We start from the raw sequence: 12,285 nt of genomic DNA, 5'->3' as shown, positions 1-12,285 counted from the left end.
TACAACAAAAACAGGGGTTGAGCATGTTCAATACTGGCCGACTCACATCTCTGAATGGCCAGTTCTGTGTGATCCGGACAGAGGAGGGAGAGACTCCTGATATCCTGAAAAGTCCCGGCCGCCCCCGCACAGGGGTAATGGTACAGTCGAGCACATCCTTCAGCACAGCACTTAATGGAGGCTCCAAGGCGCTTACAGTATGCACAGTGCTGGGGGGTGGCGGGGGGGGGTGGCAGAAGGAAATCAATCACTCATTAATAAAGCCCTTTCCACATCAGCACCAAGTGCTTTTAAAGTAACCCAGTCTAACGCAAAAGCTTAAAATGTATATAATGTGGTAATCCAGTACCTCCCTGTATCAAAAATGAAATAAAAGAAACACTGAAAGCAATAAGGCCAAACATCAAAGAAACCGCAAAGAATTAAAGGAAGACCTCTCTAAAGTATTGTCAGCAGAACACAGCATTGCTCATGCATTTCCATGGTTCACTTTACTTTCAGGTTTCCTTTGAAACGATCCATCAACGCTCCCAGTTCTTCTTGATCAAAAACACAATTTAAATGCTGCTCCATTTGTCGCACCATGATTAGCCTGTGCATGCTAACCCTTCCCTTCTAAAGCGTCATATCGTATGCATTTGATATTCTTAAAATTCCCTCAGAAGTTCTTCCTCAAACGCCTCCTCACCATCTCCACTGAATTGAAACAATTGACCACTTGAAAGCCAGTCTAATGAGTCTCTACCTTCACCCTATCAAGTCCTCCCTAACCACTGCAGATGAAAGATAAAAACAAGGAGAGGGCTCGGGTGGTCAGAAACTTGAGAAGGAACTAGTGACTTGCTGATGTTTTCAATTGCAGAAACAATATAATCCTAAACAGCACCCTATTTCCGATATAGTGCACTAGTTTTGACCATGGTCTGTCAGGGCTCTATGAGCTGGGTTGTTGCCAATGCTAGAGTAACAACTGAACTAAGCCACCAAGACGCTATACAGCCCTTCCTGTTGATTGGAGTGACCTTTTCCATTTCACAGCTAAGAGCTCCACTGCCAGGGAAGACCTTTACGAGCCTGCCTGATCCATCAATGTACTAGTCTCCCGCTTACCTTGCTCTCATCCCAATCTCACTGCAGTGATTCCTTACAGGCCGTGTTAACTCCTATTCACTATACACACACACTCATTTATTATACAACTGGCTCATAAGTTTGATATCCTACTTTAGACAAAAGGATAACATCCTTTCTCTCTATACAGTGAACAGTTGGACTAATCCAGTTCCCATTAAATGTTTTTTTCCCCCACACCAGTGGACTTAGGCATCCCTTCACACTCACCTCTGTGCTCCCTGAGTCGATGGCTCTATCCACATTGAGTAGTGATTGTCCCTGGCCCGGGCACACGCCCTGCGACCACAACGCACAGCGGTGATGAGCCCAGCACCGCCCCGAGTCCTCGAAGAGGGACTGGACGTCGATGTCTCCCGGGAGCCCCACGTGAGCCAAGTCATCCCAGAACCTGCTGGTACTGTCTGGGTCGGCTAACTCCCCATGGCTCTCACATCCACTGGAGGCCAGACGGAGAGACAGAGGGATGAGTGAAAATAACGACGAGGACGGAGGTAGAAAGAGCTGAAGTAGTAAGGCATGCTGGGGAGAAAGAGGACGGTAGAGAGATGGAAGACAAAATGGTAATGGTGGGAGAGCTGTGACGCAAAGGAGAAAGGAAGGGAGACTGATGAGAGGAGAGGACAAGTGGGAAAATGGAGAGCAGAGGAAGGAAGCACCAGGAGGAGGGGTTGGAAGAGGGTCATCTCATTTGGCCATGACACACAAGAGGCTGGCTGTTCGGTCTCATAGAATCTGCTGAAAGGCAAGCAGTTCCCAGAATCCCTGGCCTGCTCTAGTGAGTTGCCGAGCATGCGGAAAAAGCGTCAAGAGGGAATTAACATTTAAAAAGGCCCGTGGCTGGTTTCAGTAAACAGCAAACACAAACTACTAAGAGACTGACTGACGCCCAGTAAGACAGTGAGGAGGAACTTGTATGCGTGTGTTAAATAATGCCCCGTCACTGTTATGCCCTGTCAGGGGCTAACGTTGTGCAATATATGCCGAGCATTACATTTCACCACCCTTTTTGATTACCTTTCCTCCTATTTCCCTCTTCTCTCTCTCTCTCACCTCTCATCCACCCACCCTTTCCATTTCTCACACACTTCATTTCTAGAGACACAATGACCAATCAAACAGCACCACCACAACAATGCTTGGTTGGCATTGGCCCGCTGCCAGGGGAGTTGCTGTGTGACTGTGTTCTTTGCATACTAGATTACGTCACAGGGACCCCAGGGAGACGCCCTATTGGCTTCAAAGAGACAAAACCAAATTAGGCAGGCATCCAAAATGCATCCAGGAAGGGTCCTTTGTTGGCACAGTGCAGGCATACATCCCCTGATGTGTTCGCGTTACTCTAGGCGGCATCATAGCAGGCAGAAAAGTTTGTAACAGAGAACCAGAAATGTAGCCTTCTAGAGCACAGTTAATATGACCCGATGAGTCATGAAGGGCTGTGAGGAGACTGTGCAGGCCTCGACCCTGCATGCAGACAGTCAATTTAACCCACCAGGGAAAGGGTGATAATTGTTTCCCGTACAGGTCTGACTTAACGTAGAGAACATATCACATTATGCCAAACCCAAATGAAGCTGGGGGTGGGAGGGGGTTCACATTGACACGCCCAGACCCATCCGATGACAGAATGACCAAGAAATTAATCCACACATGCTGAATGCAAAATCTCAACGCCGAGGTTAACATGTCTGCTCTGCCAGCTAAATCATGTCCTCTGAGGATGGTGAACCCAATCTTTGGTTGCTGGACTGTGTTTGTGTCCCGCTATTTGGACGTTTCTGTGTCATGTTGCTCACTCACTATCCAGGCGCCGGTACGGTCAGGGACGGCTGGCCAAATAAACAGCCTGCCATATCAAAGCAGCTCTCGTTACGCACAGCTCATTAACTGGCTACAGAGGCCATCACAGACGATTTCACAGTGCCAGCTCAGCCAGAACAGACCGGCTCTGCCAGACCGAACCCCTTTGTGACAGCCGCCTCATCCTGCCATCCAGCCAGCCCTACTTACTTCTGTGTGGCCCTCTGTCCTGAGCCGGCGTCCCCGGCCGCCGCTGCTTTGCTGGGTAGCGGAGAGCTTGTGTCACCGCTGCTGTCGTCACTGGCTTCGCTCTGGTCCCTGGTCTGGGCTCCTCCTCCTGTCCCCTTGACCTCGCGCCCATGAGAAGATTCAAAAACTTGGAGATCTCCCTGGCCCAGCAGACTGCGGCCACCACAGTAACAGAAGGCACAGAGCTGCTCACTGAGACAGAAAGAGAGAGTGTGAGTAAGTGACGGAGAGGGTAGCCTACTGGTTAAAAGCCAGTAAACAAAAGGGTCGCTGGTTCTAATCTCCAAGCCGACAAATGCGTGCATTTCTATAAAGGATGAATATAAAATACCCGGACTCAGACTCGCCTGGCCTGACCCCTCAGTAATAGTAACAGTTTTAACAATCAGGTGCTACTTGATTGTAAACACACTTCAGGCGAACCGGCGGTGTGGTTGTGGGGACTAGGGATGCAACGATTATAGATTTTGATGGTACAATTATAGTCCGAGGAATAATCACATGTATAAAATCACATGAGCATTCTTAAATTACAGGTTTTATTGTACAACATTTATTTTACGGCTTTTGTTTTGAACAGTTGTTGCCTTTTGAAAAAGAAATCATACAGTTACCAAATAATACAGTACAAAATAATAAATAATTAACAAAAAGCCTATCAATTTGGAATTAAATATTAGCTACATCTGTAAACATCCTTGTCATTATTTCAAAACAAAGAGTAAATTGGAGTCAAAGGCTACAGGGCTCTTTTGATCAACAGGACTATATTACAAATATTTATATTTGTGAATATTTTTCTAAATTTTGCCAAGGATTCTGCAACAGTGGATTGAACTGCAGCAGTGAAAATAATAATAATAATAATAATAATCCATGATAAGATGAACTTCAATTGGACTTCAAATGATTTATAACGATTTGATTCGTTAGATACAGAGCACCAATGGTTGGTCCCTCTGCCATCATTTTGCTTATTTAGGTAGCCCCCCTCAAACACAATTCTGCTCTCGTGACAGAGTGTGTCGCACGACATTTTAAGCTGGTGTAACTTCATTATCGTTCCGTCTGCAGGTTGCACCGGCAATCTTTGTTAGGTTTTCCTCACTCTGCACCTGTTGTTCATAGAAATATAATGTACCATAATGTCCCTATTTTGAGAGTGAGAACAGAAACACTGTGTAGCGGAACCTTTACAGATAGCATCAGAACTCAAGTACACTGTGAAATGGAATGAATTTGCGTGTTTCTTTGCGAAAAAATTATGAGACGGACCATCACAACTACACAGTCTAACAAGGACTCTGTACCATCACCAAGACATGACTTGGCTATTATGTCGCATTTTAATATAAATCATAAAAAATTCCTAGAAGAAACAGTTCGACATCCACTTGCTGTCTCGACACACTGCCATCAGACTGGAAAAAAACAACAACTCTACAACAATGGACCTACAGCAAATAGTTAATAAGTCTCTGCAATCAGGCATTTTCCCAACGTCTCTAAAAAATTGCTGCCATTAAGCCCCTATTAAAATAAGAGAACACTGGATGTATCTATAATGAACAACTATAGAACTGTATCAAATCTCCCTTTTATAGCCAAATCATTGAGAAAGTTGTCTTCAACCAACTCAGCAATTTTGGGACCTTAAGCAGCATCTTAGACAAATTTCAGTCAGGCTTCCAACCTCACCACTGAAACAGCCCTGATTAAAGGTTTAAATAATATACGGCTGAATACTAATTCAGATAAAATGACAGTTCTAGTTCTATTAGATCTCAGTGCAGCATGACACTGTACATCATAGAACACTTATAGATAGGCTGGAAAATAGGGTAGGACTCTCCGGGACTGTCCTTGAATGGTTCAGATCTTATCTAGATGGCCAGAGTTACTTAGTTACCATTGGTATGATTGTATCATGTATCTGATAGGGTGGCTCATGACATGCGGAGCTCCACAGGGATCAGTTCTCGGAACACTTCCGTTCAATCTCTATATGCTACCTCTGGGCCAAATTCTACAGAACAACAACATTAACTACCACAGCTATGCCAATGATATTCAAATATATATGGCTCTCAAACGATATGACAACAACTCAAGAGAATCTCTGTGTCACTGTATAGAGCACATAAATACCTGGATGAACCAAAACTGTCAACAATTAAACCAAAATAATTGTGTTTGGGATTATTGTGTTTGGCAACAAAAATAAAATAAAAGTATGAGTAAAGAGCTGGTTTCTCGCACCCTTAAAACCAGGGATCAAGTGCGTAAACTTGGTGTTTTTATAGACTCAAACCTCACATTTAACAGTCATATCAAAGTGGTCACCAAAACAGCATTCTATCATCTAAAAATATAGCAAGAATCAAAGGCTTGGTGTCCCAAAAAGACCAAGAGAAGCTCATCCATGCTTTTATCTCTAGTAGGGGTGACTACTAGCTTCTGCAGTAATGCGGTCGATGTATCGGTCTGTCGTGGTGAAGAAAGAGCTGAGCCGCAAGGCGAAGCTCTCGATTTACCAGTCAATCTACGTTCCTACTCTCACCTATGGTCATGAGCTTTGGGTCATGACCGAAAGGACAAGATCCCGGATACAGGCGGCCGAAATGAGCTTTCTCCGCAGGGTGGCTGGGTGATCCCTTAGAGATAGGGTGAGAAGCTCGGTCACCCGGGAGGAGCTCGGAGTAGAGCCGCTGCTCCTCCACATCGAGAGGGGTCAGCTGAGGTGGCTTGGGCATCTGTTTCGGATGCCTCCGGAACGCCTTCCTGGGAAGGTGTTCCGGTCCCGTCCCACCGGGAGGAGACCCCGGGGAAGACCTAGGACACGCTGGAGGGACTATGTCTCCCGGCTGGCCTGGGAACGCCTCGGTGTCCCCCCGGAAGAGCTGGAGGAAGTGTCTGGGGAGAGGGAAGTCTGGGCATCCCTGCTTAGACTGCTGCCCCCGCGACCCGGCCCCGGATAAGCGGAAGAAAGTGATGATGAGGGGTGACTACTGTAATGGCCTCTTAACTGGACCCCCGAAAAAAACTGTAAAACAACTGCAGCTCATTCAGAATGCTGCTGCTAGAATGTTAACCAGGACCAAGAGAACAGAGCACATCACTCCTTAAATCTTGGCATTGGCTTCCAGTCAGTTACAGAATAGATTTCAAAGTGGTGCTTTTAGTTTATAAATCTCTGAATGGTTTAGGACCCGAATACATTTCTGATATGTTTGCAGAAACCGAGCAGGGCTCTTAGATCCATGAACACAGAGCAGCTAGTAGAGCCCAGAGTCCAAACTAAACATGGAGAAGCTGCGTTTAGCAGTTATGCTGTACAAAACTGGAATAAACTACCAGAAGATCTTAGACGTGCCCCAAACGTATACATTTTTAAATCCAGGTTAAAAACACTTCTCTTCTCACGTGCCTATGACTGAGCACTTAAACTTAACCACACTGTTTTAGCCTTACAGCTTCCTATGTTTTTATCCCATTTCTAATCTTTATATGTTTTCTTAATGTATTTTTTATTATTATGATGTATTCATTTGTTTTGATGTTTTCATTTGAGCATTTGTTTCTATGTTATTGTACTTTGATATATTTTTCTAAGGTTCTTACTATGTGCTTCAATGTATGAACTGTGCTATATTATTAAACTTGCTTGCTTACTTGCTACGGTTACAAAACTGCGATGTTTTAAATCGTGGTTAATAGTAAAATAGGTTAATAGCTGACAGAACACAACTCCACCATGAAGCCAAAATAAAACTCTAAAAAAGCAGATAATGGCACAGATTTTTTTAGATTAACCTATTGTCTGAAGACAACTACAACCTCTAGCGTCATGGGGTGCTCCCGGGCAACAAGACTTGCTTCGCACATTTTTCCCAATGTGGTATGAGCAACGTTTATTTTTATATTCAATGTAAAGTGCAGACGAATTGAGTTGTATGTAGGTCTTAACACTGGGGCAGCCACACAAGGTCCATTTCTGTCAGTGGCAGCACTATTTAGATACAAGTATACATGCACCCATACTGTAAACACAAGCCAATATCTGCTGACTTACAACAAAAACCTGTGTGAATTGAAAGTTACACATAGTAAGAGCCTTAGATCCATATCTAGTGAATCTATTGATTAAATCCATGTCCATCCTGTGTCAGATCCAAAACCCAGGACCTGGAGCGTCTACAGAGAAGTGCTGAGAGGCTAGAGGGAGGAAAAGGAAAACAGGCCAGGCAGAGCAGGCAGTAAATATTTATTAGGCTGGTTTCTAGGGGAGTAGATGGGCTTGTTAATAAGATCCCTGGGGGAGACGCTGCCTGACCGACCTGCCCAGTCTGCTCCTCCATCAGCAGCATTGACAGAGTCAGTGTGGGAGATTGATTATAACCTTTAACAGAGTGGCACCTGGGAGGAAGGGGATGGGAGGGCTGGGTGGGTGGGTGGGGATTGGTGACTCAATGTTTTAGAGTATGTGTGTTGGTGCATAAAATGAGCATGCATTCCAAGACGGTGCTCGATTCAGTGGTTCCCAAGCCAAATCCTGGGGACACCCCAGCCATGTCAGTTTAGTTTTAGCCCTGATCGAGCTCACCTGATTCAACAGGTAAGGGCTTGTTAATTAGCTTAAAACCACTGCTCTATGTAATCAGACTGGCCCAGACACATACTGCATTACACAAAAATAATATCTCTGAGACTGACCTGCTTTTGGCTCCTCTGATGGTAACAGGGTCAGGGGCGGAGGGTTCACCGGCATCCCCAGCCTTAGGGCTCTGGACATAGGGAGAGAGGGGCTTCTCCTCCCCCTCCCCTGGTCCCTGAGCATTCTCCTCTAGACAATCCACCGGCTGCTGAGCTGGCATATCTGAACGAGGAAAGACACCGCATATGCTTTAGAGGCAGACCAACATCTACGTGTATAATCTCACCAGTCCCCATCGATTCCCCCCAGTCACAAATTTGTCAATGGTTGACATTTGTCCTAAAGGGATCATGCTTTAACCAAATGGCAGATCAGATGTAAACGCAGGCACGAAGTCTGTGACTGACACCACACTAACAGAGGACCGGTTGTTTGTCTTCAGTTCCAGGCGGTATGAGCCAGGTCCAAAACAGAAACACACCCTTTGTTAGAGAAAGAGATGCAAGGCGGGAATATGGAGACCATATGCTGGAGCGCTGATTGCTGTAAACCCAAGAGGAGCCCGTAGACGGGCAGCCTGTCACATGTGACAATAACAACGAGGACAAAAAACACCAGTGACTCATATCACATCAAACGAGAGAGAGGGTTACTAGAGACCGGCATACACTGGTGGTCACGGAGTCTGGAAGAATTCTACGCTGGGACTTTGAACCGCGGGTTGTGATTGGATGTCTGACCAGTTAACAGTGATTTGGTGTCCACGACTGGCCAGCACTTGTAGCTTCATTCCGTCTATTTGGTGGCTGTTTTTATGAGCATTTAGAAAGCAAATTGAATCATCTAATGCCAAAAGGAGTTGTGTTTAGTACTGGTCAGCAATTTTTGAGTAACGTAGAGACAGGTGTATTGGCGATAGGGCCGAAAGAAAAGGTAAGTGGACTTACATGCACTGTGTCATCAGTCAAACCAACACAAGAAGGATTACTACTATGCTCAGGTCCTAAACTGGGAATTGACCTTTTCATTCACAGGTATTCAGTTCTTGATCTTAGTTGCGCACACAGTAAGTTGAGGGCAAAGATAATTGTAAAGACACATTGTGAGCGGAGTCCGAACTGCCTAACAAGAAAGCAGCCAGTTCAACAGTCTGAATCAGCTTACAAGAACTACCCTACTGGCGCTTTAGAGGTCGGTGAGTTCTATGACAGAACAGAGTGATTGTGTAACTCCTTAGAATCGGGAACTTCATACAAAACAAATGTATACTAACTTTTAAAGCGCAGTCAAATAACGTCCCCCACTCACACCAACATACACACACACTCTCTGAAGCTCCAATATGGTTTGGGGATAAATCGCACTAACAATATAGCACCCCCCAACAATATAGCCCAGGTCCATGACAGCAATAAGATGCATGGGAATTGGAGGTAGGTCATGTGATATGATGAATACACATATCACATGAAAACATTTAAACGTCTGGGGGAGAGTGATGGGATTTTAAAAAGCTTTTAGGAGGGCATTAGCCTTGGGCTCTCTCCCATTTTGCACCTCAATGCCAATCCCAGAGCAGAGGGAGAGAAAGAGTGGAGAGAGAGGGGTGAGAGGAAGAGGACAGAGAAAAGAGGGAGAGAGAGAGACTGAGAATAAACCAGCTGCAGCTTCACGGCTGAAGTTAAACCCATTCAATTATAGCCGGCCCAGAAGTAGTCACAGGGTGCCAAGAAAGGCTCTCATCCTTGTATCCATCCATCCATCCCCTCCCAGGATTGGGGGAGCCTCCCCACTGCCTCCTGGGAGTTTCACATGGTCTTTGCAGCCAGGAGGTGCTGTAAGCACAGCTGGAGTTCTTCAACTGTCACCAGCATCCAAATGGGTGTCTTTACATGACCTCCTGGGTCTCACAGAGACCAGAGGACGACTGACTCACCTGCTGTGTCCTGAGGGGGGACCTCTGAGGCGGCTGCCTCCGTCCCATCCATGCTGCTGTCCTCCTCCTCCTCCTCCTCCTCCTCTTCCGCCTCCTCCTCTTCCACAACAAACGCTCTCCCTCTGGTATGGCCCCTGAGAAGGATGGGGAGGTGGGGAAAAGAAAGTGTTACAGTATTGGCTGCCCTTAGGAGAGAAGGGGATGGTGGCCATTAATCGGTGGTGGATGATCATGAATTAGTTAAATATAGTCACAGCTGTCACTAATTCAAAATGGATGCACCTCAGGCCACTGAACACAGCAAGGCAAGGAAGGGTGGAGTGGTCTACTAAAGCGGTTGGGCGTAGGTTTTGATGCAGTGGGGGGTAAAGTAAGCTGGTATGGCCTGTCTATGGTCGATGAGATTATCCCCAGAAGAACTGTAAGGTACATTATTAGGAATGTCAAAGTCAGGGCCTTCTTCCCAACCAAATCGTACCATCCCATATTAAAGGGCTCAACGCTGGCATTTTTCTTTTTTTAAATATGAACATTTGTTTTTGTTTTGTTTACAAGTAGCACATTTGCTATCAAATTAAAAAATAAAGAGGAGCAGCCAAATACATTTTGCACAGAGATTTGTTTCTAGAGCTGTCAATTAAACAACAATAATGGAAAATAACAAAGCTAGAAACATACAATACATTAATGCGTATTGCAGGAGTATCTGAACTTTTTGGGAAAGCAAGCTACTTCAATGTCAACAAGCCACATTTCCCCCCCTTTCAATTAGACACATTCCTCACTACCCTGCAACTTTTCCCTAGGTACTTAATGTACAAGAGAAAGTACTTCACTACGTTTTCCATCATTATACTTGGTCAAATAAGGTTTATTATTAATAAACTACTTTAAAGGGGGCCTAAAGTCTTTGTTGCAGGCTATTCTCCAAGCATAGGATTCTTATCTACTACCTTCTTTTATCCATTACAAATATTCTAAGAAACAATTAAAGAAACCAGGCAAGCCACGTCCAGCCGGCCTGCGATTAGAAGGGATGAATGTAACAACAGCCCTCGCTGGATTTGAACCTGAGTCTCCCATGTGACATGCTTTGTCTTTAACCACTACACCACTACGCTGTGTGTGCCAAGTGTTGGTTAGAGCATCTCAACATTAGATCTACTGTCATACATTAACATCACACCAACTTTTAATATTTTTGCTAGACACAATTAAGCAGTGTTAAACTGACTACGTTTTTCTTATTAAGTTTACTTCCACCACAAACATATCTATGAACTGTATGGCTTTTGCCACAGGCTGTTTTAACAGCTGATTATCCAGTAATAGGCTTGGTAGTGTCTACTAACTTATTACTTGGACTAGTCATCAGAATCATGGCCCAACAACGTTTGTTACTTCCATTCGTGAATGACATTGATAAAATCTCTCACTCTTAGAGAGTTTTTCAAAGCAACTGAAATTCAACCAACTTGTTGTTTGCTCCTTGGGGTTCCAGACTGGGTGTTTTGTAAAAGGCACTTTGTGACAACTGCTGATGTAAAAAGGGCTTTATGAATAAAACTTGCTTGATTGAGAAAATAACTATAAGTGAAAAGCCAAGAGAATTGTGGAAACCCTGTTTTACGCGAAGGGGTTGTGATCTATATTACCCAAAAAAGCATGGGAGGATGAGTCACATTTATTTTAGGCTTACTATAACATAGCTACGGAAGGTTTGTAGCCAGCAAGTTTTTGCCTATCCTGAACAAATTCTACTACATAATTTAATTTTGACTTTTGGGCGGCTCGAACACCGAACCCCTGCATGCAGCCTGAGTCTCTAAACCACTACGCTATTTAATAAGCGGTAGTCAGTCAACCAGAGGACATTTGCTCTTCTTTGGCCGGCTCCATAATCCGGCAAAAAACCAGGGTTGCAGTCATACCCCACAGTATGGTACATATTGCGGTTAGTATGTCAAAGTACAGGTACGTACTGTGGTTACAGTATGGTAGGTGTTGCAGTTACAGTGTTTGAGTACGGCACGTTTCCATTACACTGCAAATATGTATTGTCTTGAGTTACAGACCATCATTTTTTTTGTTTCATTGGCAAAGATGCTGCACTAATCCAGGAAGTGCAATATGAAAACATGGCACAAACCTGTTTCATAAAAAAGGTAGGTCAGGGACATTGTTAATGTGGCTGGAGAACCCTAGAAGGTGATGAAACCCTCTATCCCCCATCATGTCTGCGGATATACACATACACCCATTGCTCTTGAAGACTGATTACCCTGATTCTAAGGACTGCTTGAATGCATTGGAGAAATTCAGTTTTGTAATTTCTTAGATTTTCGTGTGGCTCCGGCAATATGTGATACTGGGGTGATGGTGTAAATGCATCTACATGTTTGAGGAGTTGGAGGCTGAGTGATTAACCTGTTGGTTTATCAACACATGGTATCATTTAAACTACGACATGAGCAAAGGCTCTCGATTAAACATAAAACCTGAGATTGACATT

General features: G+C 44.6%; 1 protein-coding gene across 7 annotated transcripts in view; it reads right to left on the bottom strand.

The window, feature by feature from the left end:
• kmt2cb (lysine (K)-specific methyltransferase 2Cb) overlaps positions 1-12,285 on the bottom strand; it is an 80,356-nt gene that overhangs the window by 59,230 nt on the left and 8,841 nt on the right. For all 7 annotated transcript variants that reach the window (XM_010884952.5, XM_010884962.5, XM_020044535.3 and 4 more), the window contains exons 3-7: positions 9,774-9,907; positions 7,897-8,059; positions 3,145-3,375; positions 1,342-1,570; positions 47-209 (exon numbers count right to left, since the gene is read on the bottom strand). In XM_010884952.5, the coding sequence (XP_010883254.2) occupies positions 47-209; positions 1,342-1,570; positions 3,145-3,375; positions 7,897-8,059; positions 9,774-9,907 (920 nt within the window). The remainder of the gene's footprint in view (positions 1-46; positions 210-1,341; positions 1,571-3,144; positions 3,376-7,896; positions 8,060-9,773; positions 9,908-12,285) is intronic.

Source organism: Esox lucius, chromosome 3 (genome assembly GCF_011004845.1).
Source record: "Esox lucius isolate fEsoLuc1 chromosome 3, fEsoLuc1.pri, whole genome shotgun sequence".
NCBI classification, from domain to species: domain Eukaryota; kingdom Metazoa; phylum Chordata; class Actinopteri; order Esociformes; family Esocidae; genus Esox; species Esox lucius.
The sequence above is the reverse complement of the archived record's forward strand: the minus strand, read 5'-3'. Positions and strand labels throughout refer to the sequence as shown.